Source organism: Canis lupus, chromosome 23 (genome assembly GCF_003254725.2).
Source record: "Canis lupus dingo isolate Sandy chromosome 23, ASM325472v2, whole genome shotgun sequence".
NCBI classification, from domain to species: domain Eukaryota; kingdom Metazoa; phylum Chordata; class Mammalia; order Carnivora; family Canidae; genus Canis; species Canis lupus.
In genome coordinates, this window is record NC_064265.1 from 50,875,966 (window position 1) to 50,892,049 (window position 16,084).

The window sequence follows — 16,084 nt, forward strand, 5'->3', positions numbered from 1 at the left end:
ATCTTGCTCTATGTGATGGAGAGAGAGAGACAGGGTTGAGAGCCATTGAGAAGGTCAAATCCACAATGCTAAGTGAGGGGCTGGGTGGAGGTAGGGAGAGGGCAGTGGGTCTCTGACTGCTACAGTGGAATGATTGATGTGTTTACTCATGAAGAGAATGCTGGAAGACAACTTAGTCTTTTTCAGGGGCGAGGGAGGGACAATCATTTGAAATGAAATGAGCCTGAGATGCTTTTGAGGCAGCCAAGTAAGTGATGGGAGATGCAAATCCAGAGGTGGGAGGAGTGGCAAGCACCGCAGATACACATTTAGAAGCTGTCACAGAGAAGGGGCTGTTGAAGCTGTGGACCTGGTGAAGATTGACTGGGGAGAGGTTGTATGGTGAAAAGGAGAGGGGTCTCGGCAATGAGAGTCTGGATGGAGGAAGGCAGCCTGGAAAGCGGGTTGAAAGGACTATTTGGAGAGTAGGAGGGAGACCAGAGTGCTGCATCACACAGTTAAAAAGGGAAAATGCTGGAAGGAGGAGGAACTGGTCAGCAGAACTCAATGCTGCTCAAAGTCCATAAAGCAAGGATTGAAGCACACAGTACATGCGAGACTTACCTGCCTGAACCTGCCTGACTCCAGAGAGCACAGGGACAAAGGATTTAGAAGGCAGCTTAGAGCGGGTCTGGTCAGGAGGAGAAAGAGGCAAAGATATACAGAGTGAGCACTGACACTTCCTTTTGTCTTAGAGGAGGCAAGAGGCAGGGCAGCAGGTGGAGAAAAGGAGAGTGTAAGGCACTTTCCCTGAGTGAAAGCCAATGGCAGCCACCTGGCCCTGGACTCTTGTTTGTTGGAAGTTTTTTGATTACTGCTTCAATTTCCTTTCAGGGCAATTCTACCAAACATTTAAAGAAGAATTAACACCTATTCTTCTGAAGAGAATGGAAAGAAAACTTCCAAATTGGCTCTATGAGGCCAGCATTACCTTGATTCCCAAACCAGACAAAGATCCCAGTGAAGAGCAGAATTACAGATCAATATCCCTGATGAATATGGACGCAAAAATTCTTGCCAAGACACTAGCTAATAGGGTCCAACAGTACATCAAAAGGATTATTCACCACAACAAGTGGGATTCATTCCTGGGATGCAAGGATGGTTCAATGTCCACATATCAATCAATGTGATAGATCACATTAATCGAAGAAAGGACAAGAACCATATGATCCCTCAACTGATGGAGAAAAAGCATTTGACAAAGTACAGCATCCTTTCTTGATTAAAATTCTCCACAACGTAGGGATAGAGGGAACATACCTCAATATCATAAAAGCCATCTAGGGAAAGCCCAAAAAGAATATCATTCTCAGTGTGTGTGTGTGTGTGTGTGTGTGTGTGTGTGTGTGGAAACTTAAAGCTCTTCCCCTCACATCAGGAACATGACAGGGATGTCCACTCTCACCACTGTTGTTCACATAGTACTAGAAGTCCTAGTCTCAGCTATCGACAATGAAAAGAAATAAAAGCCATCCAAACTGGCAAAGAAGAAGTCAAACTCTCACTCTTCACAGATGACAAGATATTTGATGTGGAAAATCCAAGAGACTCCACCAAAAAATTGCTAGATCTCATATAGCAATTCATCAATGTGGCAGGAAATGAAATTAGTGCACAGAAATCAGTTGCATTTCTAGTCACCGACAATGAGACTGAAGAAAGAGAAATCAAGGAATTGATCCCAAGTATAATCGCATCAAAACCTGTATGATACCTAGGAATAAACCTAACCAAAGAGGTAAAGGATCTACACTATGAAAACTAAGGAACACTGATGCAAGAAATTGAGGAAGACACAAAGAGATGCGAAAATATTTCATGCTCATGGGTTGTAAGAATAAATATTGTTAAAATGTCTATGCTCCCCAGGGCAATCAACACATTCAGTGCAATCCCCATCAAAGTACCATAGACTTTTTTCACAGAGCTGGAACAAGTAATCCTAAAATTTGTATAGAACCAGAAAAGACCCTGAATAGCCAGAGGAATGTTGAAAAAGAAAGCCAAATCTAGTGGCATCACAATGCAGGGCTTTAAGCTCTATTACAAAGCTGTGGTCATCAGGACAGTGTGGTACTGGCACAAAAACAGACACACAGGTCAATGAGCAGAATAGAGAACCCAGAAATGGACCCAATGGTCAACTAATCTTTGACAAAGCAGGAGAGAATATCGAATGGAAAAAAGACAGTCACTTCAATAAAGGATGTTGGGACGATAGGACAGCCATATGCAGAAGAATGAAACTGGACCATTTTCTTACACCACACACAAAGATAAACTCAAAACGCATGAAAGACCTAAATGTGAGACAGGAATCCATCAAAATCCTAGAGGAGAACATAGACAGTGACCTCTTCGACCTTGGCTGCAGCAACTTCTTGCTAGACACGTCTCCAAAGGCAAGTGAGACAAAAGCAAAAATGAACTTGGTAGTTCATCAAGATAAGAAGCTTTTGTACAGCAAAGGATATAGTTGAAAAAGAAAACAAAATACAACCTACAGAGTGGTAGAAAATTTTTGCAAATGTCTTAACAGATAAAGGGCTAGTATCCAAGATCTATAAAGAACGTATCAAACTCAACACCCAAGTACAAACAATCCAGTCAAGAAATGGGCAGAAGATATAAACAGACATTTCTCCAAAGAAGACCTACACGTGGCCAACAAGCACATGAAAAAGTGCTCAAAATCGCCTGTCATCAGGGAAATACGAATCAAAACCACAATGAGACATCACTTCACATCAGTCAGAAAGACTAAAATTAACAGGACAGGAAACAAAAGACGTTGGCGAAGATGTAGAGACAGGGGGAACCCTCTCCCACTGTGGATGGAAATGCAAACTGCTGCAGCCACTCTGGAAAAGAGCATGGAGGTTCCTCAAAAAGCTAAAAATAGAGCTGCCCTACGACCCAGAAATTGCACTATTGCATATTTATCTAAAGGTTACAAACATAGTGAACCAAAGGGGCATCTGTACCTAAATATTTAGAGCAGCAATGTCCATAGTAGCCAAACTATGGAAAGAGCCCAGAGGCCCATCGACAGATGAATGGATAGAGCAGTGGTCTATGTACAATGGAATGTTACTCAGCCATGGAAAGGATGAAATCCTACCATTCACACTGACGTGGATGGAACCGGATGGTATTACGCTAAGCGAAATAAGTCAATCAGAGAAAGACAATTATCGTATGATCTCACTCATATATGTAAATTAAGAAACAAAACAGGACCACAGGGCAAGGGAGGGAAAAATAAAATAAGTTTAAATCAGAGAGGGAGACAAAGTATAAGACACTCAACCGTCAACACAGTGAGGGGTGCTGGAGGGGAGGGGAGTGGGAGGATGGGGTAACTGCGTGAAGGGCATTGCGGAGGGCATGTGATGTGATGAGCACTGGGTGTTGTATGCAATGGATGAATAACTGAACTCTACATCTGAAACTAATGATACACTATATTTTAATTGAGTTTAAACAAAAGAAGGGATCCCTGGGTGGCTCAGCGGTTTAGCGCCCCCTTTGGCCCAGGACGTGATCCTGGAGTCCTGGGATTGAGTCCCACATCGGGCTTCCTGCATGGAGCCTGCTTCTCTGTCTCTCTCTCTCTCTCTCTGTGTGTGTCTTTCATGAATAAATAAAATCTTAAAAAAAAAAAAAAAGAATTTGTTTAAAAAAAATAAGTCTTAAAAAAATAAGTCTTAAAAAAAAGCCAATAGGACAATTCAGTTCGGAGGAAGAAACAGAACAGGGAAGAAAGGGTAATCTATAGGATCTATAGGAGAAGGGGGAAGGATGAGATCCTACGCAAAATACTAGCCCTCTCTTGAGACACTTGATGACTTTATTCTTTGTGGCTGCTAAGAGCACATGTATGTCATCCACAGAGGTGAGTTTGTAGCAGAAACACAGATTTCTTTCCTAATGTATTTAAGTAGGTAAATAAAGGGGGTTACTCTGGCAGGTGATGACTGGAGCTCTTTTGAAATATATTAAGTGCTTTATTTTAGAACGACATAAGAATTTCTTAAATCAATGTGATCGTAAGCCTGCAGAGTGGTAAGAGATGGATTTGCTCATCTCGTCTGCCTTTGGAAAGGGTGCTTCTCCTCCTCCCCCGCAGATTGGCTTGACTCAGCTTGTTCTCCACGTGGAAAAGGACACATTTCCACGCCCGATGATTCACTGGTGGAGAACCACAGGGTGACTAATGCTTGGCGGCAAGTGTAAGGTCTATCGGACACTTTTATCCTATTTCAAGATAAGATTGTTGACCCAATATGAAAAGGCAGAAGGATGAGGAAAGTGACGGGAGACGCAGAATAGAAATGAACCCCTGAGGGGTGCTAGCTTACTGACCTCAGCTTCTTTCCCGTGGAGGCTCCCGTGTTACTAGCGAGTTTCCTATGGACTCTGTGTGAATCGCAACCTTTTAGTAAGATATTAAAATCGAGTATGTTGGGCAGCCCCAGTGGCTCAGTGGTTTAGCGCCGCCTTCAGCCCGGGGTGTGATCCTGGGGTCCCGGGATCGAGTCCCACGTCGGGCTCCCTGCATGGAGCCTGCTCCTCCCTCTGCCTGTGTCTCTGCCTCTCTCTCTCTCTCTCTCTCTCTCATGAATAAATAAATAAAAAATCTTAAAAAAATACTTATTAAAATTGAGTATGTGAAAATCCTGTCCACAGCAACATTTTCTTCTTACAGACATTTACTTTGCAGAAGTTGTTATGTAGGTTTAAGTTCAGGGTGTATTTAATTCTGAGAAAGTATTAGACGCTAAAGTCGCACTTCAAATCTTGTGTGTCTCATAGTCATCCTGTCACCTACACTATCCACGAGTTACTCAATAGTCCATTTATTACCTGGGGTGGGGGGTGCGTCTGTGTGTCCCAGCGTGCGAGCTTTGTGAGAGAGAGGGGGGAGTGTGCGGGCAGGTGTACAAAAGAGAGGCATGGCCACGCCAGGAAGGCGCAAAATAGAAAAATGGGAAGAAGGGGGAGAAGGAAAAAGATTTCAGGATAATACTTTATCTGAGTCAACCGACATGTCATTAGGGAATAGAACGTACGTCTGAGCAACAAGCTGGGGGTCGCTCTTATATAAGGAGTGCACAGTCGGTGGTCACCAACAGGAGGTGAGTGTGCAAGGGTGACGTTTTCCTACACAAGCACTGCACTGCTCTTGGGACTCTAACAACCCTGAGCACGTAAGACAATGTCCTGACATGTGTAGGAGGAGGGAAGGCCTCACAAGACACCCCAAATGGGCTTTTCCTTTCATCACCTCCAAAGTAGTGTGCGAGCTGACCATGAAATTCAATGGAAAGTTTCATATCAGTGGACTCACGACGCTATTTGCCGCCTACGGCTCGGGTCCTCAGAGGTCACTGAGCCACTCGCACGTTGGCGTCTGGAGTGGAAGGCCGTGGAGCCCCCTCCGGGAGTGTCCAGCGAGGAGCACCCCGGCGGCTGCGACCAGTCACCTAGCAGCGTGTGAAGCCAATCTCCTTCCAGAGTCCTTTCTTCCCATGCTGTCATTTTGAAGCCACCTCTGCCTGCCCGTGTGACCTAGCGGACGGCGCGCTTTAGAGCACAAAGATCTGAAATCAGGTTCTAAAGAGGGATCCTGATCGAAGGTTGTCTGGAAAAAAAAATGCACTCAGTTTCTTTCATACCCTAAGGAGACCTCCTCCCGGCAGTCACGCTCAGCATCTAGATACCTAGTGACTAAGAGCACAATCACACTGGGGGCCGCCAAGTCCTAGAGGAGGACCCGGTGCCAAAACTGAGAGGTCTCCGAGTTATTTTTCTGTAGGGTGTAAGAGCAAAGGCATCCCACGTGTCTCAGGAAATAAGTGAAAGTCACGACCTAGTTCTTCCTCCTTTTAACAAATGTGACTTCACAGAAAGCCGGACGTGTCCCAGGATGGCCCAGCTGACTAACTGTTACTGTGACACGTGCGCTCGCGGCTCCAAGACATGAGGCCAACTGATAAAGGGCTTTTGCTTCATTTTCCAGAAGTAAGTTCTGTTCTGTTCCACCCACTTGCTCAATCTCTATTCTCTCATTCATGTGGAGTAAGGGGATTGGCCACAAACGCCGCCAGCAACTCCCAGAGGATTCTTGAGATATGTCAGGGATGTGCTAATCTCCTTCTCTGTGCTTTCATGAAACGATGATCAGAAACGGAATCAGCAATTGGAAGGACTGGAAAGAGCTTCCACTAGACCCATTTCCCTCATGTGACCATTTCCCACCCATTGTCATACCAAAGCCCCTGTTCTTTTTTTTAAGTAGAATAAGTCATCAGGGAGGCGGGTGTTCTAACATCACGGAATAAGGGTTCGTGGCGTTCCCAATACTCTCTGTCCTTAATTTGGATGTGCCCAAGGGGTTGAACTTTCAGGCTCAGGAATTAATCTGCATTAAATCTGGGTTCTACCACCTGATAGCAGTGTGACCTTGGGACAATTACTTAACCTCTGTGTTTCGGTCTCCTCATCTGTAAGATGGAGTCAACAATGATGAGAATAGTGCTCAGCTCATAGCACGATAAACGACAGCAATGATAGTCATTCCAGGACGTTAGACCCTCCGGCGCTCATTTTCCTCGGAGTTCGGCTGTACCTAATTGGATTCAAAGCGTATTTTCCTGACTCCTAGATATTAAATGTCCGAGAATTTCTGTAGGTTGAGGGGGGTGTTAGTGGGCGATAAGGCTTTGATCTAACGAAGGGGATATACTTAGGCGACCTTGCAAGCCGCATGATTTGCTGTCGGTTTCTAGATGAGTCCCACGGTTAAGCGTACACACTGTTGGGAAGGATTTATATATATATTTTTTTTGGGGGGGGGAGGATTTATATTTTAAGATGTCTTTCCTGATGGCTAACTGAAGTTTTCTAAATGACTTGTTTTATTCCTCATTTATGGAGATGTTGAACGGTCCTTTTTGTTTTATATTGGAACAATGAATACTTGACAGCAATTGTCAAAAAAAAAAAAAACCCCATCCAAATCCAGTTTTTAAAATTTCTTTTAACGAACTAGGCATGGTAGAAACGGAGGTGGGCGGGGGGTGGGGGTGACTGGGTGATGGGCACTGAGGGGGGCACTTGATGAGCACTGGGTGTTACTCTATATGTTGGCAAATTGAACACCAATAGAGAATAAATTTATTAAAAAATTGACAAAATAAAATAAAATAAAATAAAATTTCTTTTGTCTTAGACTCCAATCCTACTGCTTTACATCCCTCCTCTCCGAGGCTGAACCCTGTGAGGGGCCTCGGGACCCTATGGGGGCACTGATTAAACCCAGAATGGTAACAAGTCTCAGGCATCTATGTCAGGTGCTAAGTTAGGAAGGGAGCCATTTGTTTTATATACGGTGACTTCTCTCAAGGAGGAAAGAAGCACCAACCTCCACTTGCCAGATTCACAATGCCCTGGGTATGGTGCAGTGATATATTTGATTTTATTAATACATAATCACACTCTTGAAACATCTTATTGTAACATTTGAGGTATATTTGATTTTGCCATTCCCAAATATTATTCATTCATTCACTCACTCAGCAAGTATTCATTGCATGCTATAAACACACAGGGTGTGCGCTAGACTTTTTCCATATAGGCCTTCTGGCCCTAACTGGATTATGAAGCCTTTCAGAGCAGGGATACTGCACCTTCCTCATATTTTATCCCAAGCCTCAGCCTGTAGAAGACATTCAACCAATGCAACAAGCATATATCACGTAAATGAAAAGTGGGAGGCAGGTACTATGCTTGCTGTGCATAACCAAACGATAGAATATTTATTTCTATGTCTTGTTCATCTTTAAACTCAAAATTTAAGAACACGAATGCAAACATCACCTCCATGAATAATATATGTCAGGAGTATTACGTTGGACCTTTCACTTTCGTGAAATGTATAATCTATACGCTTCTATAAAAACAAGAGATCAACAACCTACATAAATTTCTCAGGGAATCGAGAGGTTTTGGTGAAAATAATAAGTTTAAAATAGGATTTCTTGCAGACTCACACCCCCTTTCATGTAGCAAAAGGAAATGAGCAAAGAAATCTAAGCACACTGATGTTTTCAGGGCCACGCGTTTTGATCCAATATGTTCTGCTATAAAATATTTGGCCTTGTTTGAATCTTTATTGCTGTGTGTTCTCAGTCTTTATTTAACTGGGAGAAACACAAGTAAGAAAGAGCAAATTGCAAAATGTTCTTTTCAAGTGTATGGCAGCGAATTTGAGAAAACCTATATTAAAGGAACGCTTTGTGTTTTTAACTTCCAGCCCCTTTTCTGAGGCCTCCATTGGCCAGAAACGATGAAATGTTTATTGGACCAAGGACTCAGTTGACTTGGAACGAGAATTCTTAAGGGTCTCTGAGAGCCACCTACGATCAGTGCCTTACTTCTCCGTGTCTTTCATGCTCTTTTTCAGAGATGAAATCAGGTCTACTTAGAAAGTTTTAGAATTCAATTCCCCAATTCCTTATTTGCTCAAATTAACTTTTTAAAAATTGGGGTGTTCACTCTGGCATCAGCTCTGTGCAGACTCTGTAATCAGCCAACAATCTGTGCCTCACAGAGGCTGCCGTCCTTCACTGCCAGCTTCTTCCAGCCACACCTTTTCCGTGGGGTAATACATCTTAATTGGTGTCTCTCCGGGAGTCCCTCTCCTTTCCATCTGGCCAAAGAAACACACGTTTTCCCCCATTCAGCTTTAACTTCTTGGAAAGAGAATAGGCTTGCCACAACGGGCAATCTTTAAGATGCACAAAGTCCTAAAGTGAAGGGAATGGGTACAGGCGGTGCCATCTGGGGCTCTCTAGTTAACCCACCTACAGAGTGGCTTTGTGCTCAACAGTGTTTTAACACTGCTCTCCTGGTAGAAACTGCAGCTCCCGAGCAGTGTCAGTGTTGAGATCTCTGTGTCCGCTCAGAAGGCAAATGAGTGATGAGATATCCTATTTCCAAGGGCGGCACAACTTCCTGAAGACAGGCTTACTATCAACCTAATTCCACTGGTCAGATTGGAGCAAGTGCAACCAGGAGGCAGGGCGGTGGAATGATGGTTAAGAGCACAGGCCCTGCGGTCAGACTGGGTTCAAATCCTGTTGCTGTTAATATGTGACCTGTGAGACTTCAGTCAATCAAATTGCTCCGTGCCTCAGTTTCCCCATCAGTAAAATGGAGATGATATTAGTACCAACCTGATAAGGTCATCATGAAGGTCAATGAGATATACCGACACGTTTAGCCGAGGGCTTGCCTCATGTTCACTAGTAATTATTTCTAGGCAAGGTCAGTAGGCCAAATTCTTTGGGCACCAGAAAGGGAGGGAGAGGGTGAGTAACAGCTCTGCAGGGATTCCTCAAATAATTCCTCACTCCTTAAATGTTTCCCTTGTTTTGCAGCTCTGTCATGAAGCAGAAGGTAAGGGACGACCAGAGACGCCAGCGTTGGAGCGGGCACCCACTGCTTCAGTGTGGACTCCTTCCTTTGGGACTTTGGATAGGATGCCTGTTTTTCTCTAAGTCTCAGGGTCATCTGGGCTCTAATGACTGCTTTCAGGGCAAAACAGCCAGGCCTGCTTTCTTAATCACTACGGGCAGGTAAGGTGGTGTTTCTCTTGCTCGTATCTGGCCTATGTTTCTCTCCCTTTCCACATCTTCCCTTTCTCTCCATCCCGCTTTGGTCAGAGACCTTCCTCGGCCATCAGGCCTTCCTCCATGCACTATTGCAACCTGGGATGGAAGAAGGTGGCCGACTCGAACGGCGGGGCCCACGGGTCCCTGTGAATCCCAGGGGCACAAGGCTTCTGAGCAGCAGGCGGGAGGGGGGTCTCTCACCGGTCGCTTTGTCAGGGTTGTTGCACATGAAGCACTGCCATGCTCCTGCTGCTTCGCTGAAGCCAAATACGTCAAAGAATCTCACTTCTTCCAGATGGAGCTGTACCTGGTCCAGATCCTGTTCCAGGAACACAAAGCACAAAGAACTCATGAGCGGGTGTGCCTGCCGCACGGCATTGTGAGGCTGGAAGGAAGGGCTCTGAGAGCAGGACGGCCGGTGCTCCCACTCAGCGCTGCGGACACGGAGGGAGCACGGAGAAAGGCTCCCGTGGGCATCCCGGGCGGCCTCAAACCCCTCCAACGCGGCGCTCCTCCGGGCCGAGGGCCGTGAGCACGCGGCCCAGGCTGGGCCCAGCCGCCAGGGTGCGGCCTGCAGTGGCAGGTGCATTCCCTTGCACCTAATGGCAGCTCCAGGATCTCTAAAGAGGTTGGGCAGCCAAGGGACAGTGGGGCCGAAAGCAATGCCGCAGGGGCGTTTGTCTTTTACGTACACTTTGCATAAAACTGGGAATCGACCACGCATATAAAAAATTATTTTTGTCATGTTGGTTTTGCAGGGGGCTGATGGGAAATATGGGAGAGGGCTAATCCCTCGGCCCTTGGCTCTGGCACTGTTTTAGGTCTACATTTTATCTTAAAAGTATATGCAAACCTTGCGTTACATTCCGTGATATGGCTGTGTCGGTTCTAATGGAAAATAATGTCTCAAATGACTTATCGGTAAATTAATTAATTTCTCCCTCCCAAGAGCTGAGTTGGACCGACCCACCGGGGACGCCGCCCCTGTCTTGGGTACCCTGTGGCGTTGTGCCCGTGTGTCCCTGTTGAAGACACAGGGGAGAGCGGTTCCATCACACTGTAAATGGATGGAATACGATTAGCCTGAGCAAGTTAAATGGCTCTACCGTCCTCCCGAGGCTCTCCTGTTATGTAAAGGGCTTGTATCCTCTGCTGCAGGGTGGTCAGAACCACATTCTTAAAAGCTTGCTTTCCTAAGAGGGATTTGACCTCTTTACTAGCTAGCCTTACATGTGCCCAGCTGATGGATGGGTTTGTCCTCTGCTGAGTTGTGATTTTATTCCCTTTCCTCTGGTCCACACACTCTGACCTTCTCCCCAGGGTGACAGCTCCTAGTAAGCTCAAGAGCCAAGGGATGGAGGCACTGTGCTGCTTTCAACGGATCTAAAATAGAGAATGGGCAAGTGGCTCCTCAGTCCCTACCCTAAAGTTCCTGTTTCTCAGGTCTACATTTCTTGACAGAGGTGAGAAATATGCCAAACTCTAAGCTCCTTGAGAGAATAAGCATCATTTTGTTCACAGTTGTATCCCCAGGATCTAGTCCAACATCAGGAATGGATTAATAGCACTAGTTTACAAGCCCGGTGCAGAGCTTTCCAATGAGCTGTATGAAAGTATTATGAACACTTAAAGGGAATTCTTTTAAGAGAACATTTACACTCACTGGAACATAAACACAATGAAGGCAGGGATTTTCTCTGTTATATTGGCTGCTATGATCCCAGCACTAAAAATGCCTATCACATAAGCAAGCATTAAATAAATATATGTGGAATAATAAAAGGTATAAACTGGGACCAGAAATAAATCCTTTTCAGCACTCTTTATTAAGACTGTGATGGCAAAAAAAAAAAAAAAGACTGTGATGGCTTGTGTTCTGGGATTGGACATCTTGGAGGCTCAACATGCTGAATACAGCGTTTTGAGTTGCTAACGTTTAATATCATTTTTTTAAAAGCATGTTCCCAAGGTAAAGACTGAAGAAGCACCTGGGAGTTTTGAAGGTTTCAAAGGATGAAATCTATATTAAAATTTATGGGGAAAAAGCAGATGTTCATAAATATCAATTTCAAAACTGCGAAGTCTCTGAAGTCTATGCTTGGCCATTGGGAGGCAGATCACTTCTCTATCGCTCACACAACTAAGGACCAACTTTTCATTCACCACAAACACTGCTAACAAACAAAGTACTTAAAATAATACTTAAGGGTTCCTTTATCTTTCCTGTTCTGAGACCAGAAAAGTCCCAGGTTGTTGCTTATAATCCACACTTGTCTTGGCAAAAAAGTTACTTGAAAAGTTTAGGACAGATGGCAAGCTACATCCCAGGATTCAAGTTCTGAAGTCAAAAGCAGGCTTACTTCTTCAGAGGATTTAGGTGTTGTGCAAAGGGAACTGACTGAAGAAGATAGACAGTAATTCTATGAACTGTTGGAATCAGCAATAACAGCCAACTTTGAATATAGAGAGATGAAACACACGTGGCTCCAAATATTGTTGGAAATTCAGAGTAAAATCAGTCACAAAACAAGCAAACAAAAACCGTGAACTAGTGATACCTAAATTTTTGGAATTTTGGTTTCCTGACTGTGTTTGAGATGATCATTTCTCTCCCCAACTTCTTTACGCTTCTGGGTCCTATAGCTTCCCAGGCCTTGCCCAGGAATTGCTTATATGATTTTATTTTTTAATACAAGAGAACTAAAATTGATTTGTTTAAAGAATTACAAGCTTCTTTTAAAAACAATTAGAGTCCAGAAGAATAATAAAAATCATGCATGGGATCCCTGGGTGGCGCAGCGGTTTGGCGCCTGCCTTTGGCCCAGGGCGCGATCCTGGAGACCCGGGATCGAATCCCACGTCGGGCTCCCGGTGCATGGAGCCTGCTTCTCCCTCTGCCTGTGTCTCTGCCTCTCTCTCTCTCTGTGTGTGTGACTATCATAAATAAAAAAAAAAATTTAAAAAAATTAATGCATATGTAAGTGGAGTCCCTCCCTGAGTAGTTCAATGGGATTGTGGTGGACAGACCCTCTGGTGACCCTCCTCCCAATAATTCCCATCTCCTGGTATTCATCCCTTCATGTAATCCTTTTCCCTTAAGTGTGGAAGAGATCTGTGACTTGCTTCTGAGAAAATGGCAAAGATAATATCAATTCCATGATTACATTATTGTGTACACACACATACCACTTACACACTACTCATGTATATACACCACACGGACCTATCTTATTAGCAAATGCATAGGGAGACTCTCCTGTTGGCCTGGAAGAAGCAAGCTGCCAAGTTGTGAAGTGCCTACGGAGGGGGCTACATGGCAGGTAACTGTGGGTGCCCTCTAGGACCTAAAGGCAGTCTCAACCAGTAGCCAGTATGAGTTCCAGGCCTTTAGTCCTTCCACCCCAAATAAATGGTATCTGCTAACAGCCTAAGCACATCTGGAAGCAGACCCTTCCCATTCAAACCTCCAAATGAGACCACAGCCCAGCCTGTATCTTGATTTTGCAGGCTTGGGAGACCTTGAGCAGAAGAACCAGCTAAGTCACAAGCAGAGTCCTGACCCAAAACTGCAATAACAAACAGATACTGTTTTGAGCTGCTAGGCTTTGGTAATTTGTTACGCAGCACTAAGAATCAATACTGACATTGTGCCATGAAGAAGGGAATGTGACGGATATCCTGTTGGCCAATTCTCAGTGAAAATGATGAATCTACTTAGAGGGGTTTAGTTCTTCTGAGAACACTCCAGATCGGGCCTCAATAAAATCAGAAGGATGTAAAGAGAAAGAGATATAATCACAGTAAGAATATACTAAAAAAGTTTTCCTGATAAACACCATCAAATTCAAAAGGGATAGAAGCCCCTGGAGGAAAAATGATGTTTTCAAACAGTTGATCAAATGAATGTTTCTCCAGGTTTTTTTTTCTTCATCAATGGGAGTAGGAATTTGCAGAACTATATAAAAAGTCTCTTGCAAAGTCTCTTAGGGGAAAAATAAGCCAGATAGCATGAAAAGATGAGAGCATACTTATAACATTATTTTGATGACGGTGACAGCATGAGTCAATGCTATGGATTCCGTAAAAGTGCAAAGTAGCCTCTGGATCTTATAACGTGGTCGATGTACTGTGAGAGGGTACGGGGAAGCAATTTTCCAGAAATCAGTGAAAGCCTACATCTGGAAGAACTTTGGGTTCTGGTACATTTAAATTCTGTTTAAAGCTATTTTTGCACAGATACAAAACATGGCATTGCCTCATGTGTTCTGTGCGCCTATGGTTAATGGGATCAACTCTAGGCACATACCTCAAGTATGTTTTAAGAAATGTAAACAAGAGGTTTTTTTTTTTTCTTTTTTAACGATCTCCAATATTTTCACATAATATTATTTATGGTTATTTCTAGTGCCTGAATTCTAACTATATGGAGTCCAGGGTGTGCAATAAACTTACTGAAGGAACAAAATTAATGAGGCATCCTTATATCATTTATCTTTCTATTATTTATATTGTCCTACATTGTGCAACCATAGGGTCTTGTAAGAAACATACTGTATGCTGAATGAATAAATCACCAAGAGAGACTCTAAAAAATACTTATGCTGTAATTTAATTTTTAAATTTATTTCAACTTCTGAAAAATGTTACTATAAAATTTAGCTTATAGCAATTAGCATTTATGGCATCCAGTGTCAGGAATCAAGGATAAATGGAGGAAGGAGACGCCATCCCGTATGCCAAGAATGTTGACACAGTAATGCACTGGGTCCATAGTATTCCTCACAGAGGAAAACTGGAATACATCTTTATTTGTGTTTAGTTGTGGTCATTATTAAGTTTCTTCTGGTGTGACTCTTGGCTCTCAACTGGATTAAGGCCCCTTGGCAAGAAGACTAATTTCTATATTACATTGTAGCTTCTGAAAATACTAAGTATAGCGCGTTACTCATAAGAGATGTTCAATGAATCTTTTTAAATTTTTGCTAATTGAGACACATAGATTTGTAATTTATATTGATAGTAGCATTTAGATTTCTGTTCTTTGTTTTAAGTAGGCTCCATGCCCAGTGTGGAGCTCAGTGCAGGGCTTGAACTCACAACCCTGAGATCAAGACCTGAGCTGAAACCAAGAATTGGACACTTAACTGACTGAGCCACGCGGGCACCGTAGCATTTAGGTTGTTAATTTTCACATCTATTCAATTATGCCCACTAAGATCTTTTAGAACATTTTTGTTTTTTAAAAAAACATACCTACATCTCTATGTATATTGGAGGAATTCATTTAATTTTATAAAACAAGTTTCTAGAATAAAATGTTGGTAATTGAAGAATGATTGTCTAAATCCATCAGGGTAGCATTGTCACTGCTTGTTCTCAGCTTTTCCAAATCACCAGTTCTCAGGAGGCACAATCCCAGGGAAATGTGTTACAAACATCAAATACAGGTTCCGCCCCTGGAAGCCTAACCGGATCAGTCTGTGTTTGTGCCCAGGAATCTGCATTTCTAAGCAAATCCCTAGGTTATTCTGATGTGCAACGACTGGCAATTACTCCTACATCCTTGGAAACAGATGAGGATGACTGATTTGACTCCATCGATTGGTATTTGAGGAATTTTTTTCAACTCTCATGTGCATATGTTCATACTTCTCCACAATAGTTTGGTTTCAAATGTCAAAATATACAATCTGGTTGCAAGAACAGAAATTCCATTCTTGAAGATCAGAGACATGATTACTCCAAATTGTGAAACTTGGAAGGAAAGAAGAGGCGTGAAAATTGAAATTGTTGGGGCTCGTTTGAAAGTTGGCAGAAGGCAGGGATGTGTGGGGAAGGGGTGGGCAACAGGTGGGAGGCAGACTCTGAGCAGAGGCAGTGAGGGTACTGACCCAGGAGAACTCCCAGGGTGATCCAGTGCTCAATGTAAATGCCACACATGTGCTCTGTTCCATGTCTCTCCTTTTTCTATCCCAGATTAATAAGGGAACTCTAGGGACACACGAGTAAATGAGGTCAGTGTGGCCAGCTTCTTAGTTTCATTACAGACCATGAAATAAACTTGACTTTCTTCCTATCCTTTGAGTACCCACATGTTGGGAAGAACTGAATTGCTTCTTGGCAAGTTGTGGCGATTCTAACCATGGGTCTGGCTCCACGTAGCTGGAACACAGCATGTTTGACTCATTTCACAGAGAGGTTCTGAAGAACTGTTTCATGTAAGAACCAACAAATATGATAGAATATTTGATTTGATTCAAAAAGCCAAGTTTTTACACTTGCCTAAGGATCGTGAAAAAAAATGTGATTATAAAATGTTGGCAGTAAACATTACAAGTGTTTGAATAAAGCAGTTTATGCAAAAG

At 43.4% G+C, this 16,084-nt stretch overlaps 1 protein-coding gene across 1 annotated transcript in view; it reads right to left on the bottom strand.

Annotated features, from left to right (window-relative positions):
• Nucleotides 1–16,084, bottom strand: part of VEPH1 (ventricular zone expressed PH domain containing 1) — a 220,850-nt gene that overhangs the window by 15,926 nt on the left and 188,840 nt on the right. Inside the window, exon 13 of the mRNA XM_049099858.1 lies at nucleotides 9,921–10,038. Coding sequence (XP_048955815.1) covers nucleotides 9,921–10,038 — 118 coding nt within the window. The remainder of the gene's footprint in view (nucleotides 1–9,920; nucleotides 10,039–16,084) is intronic.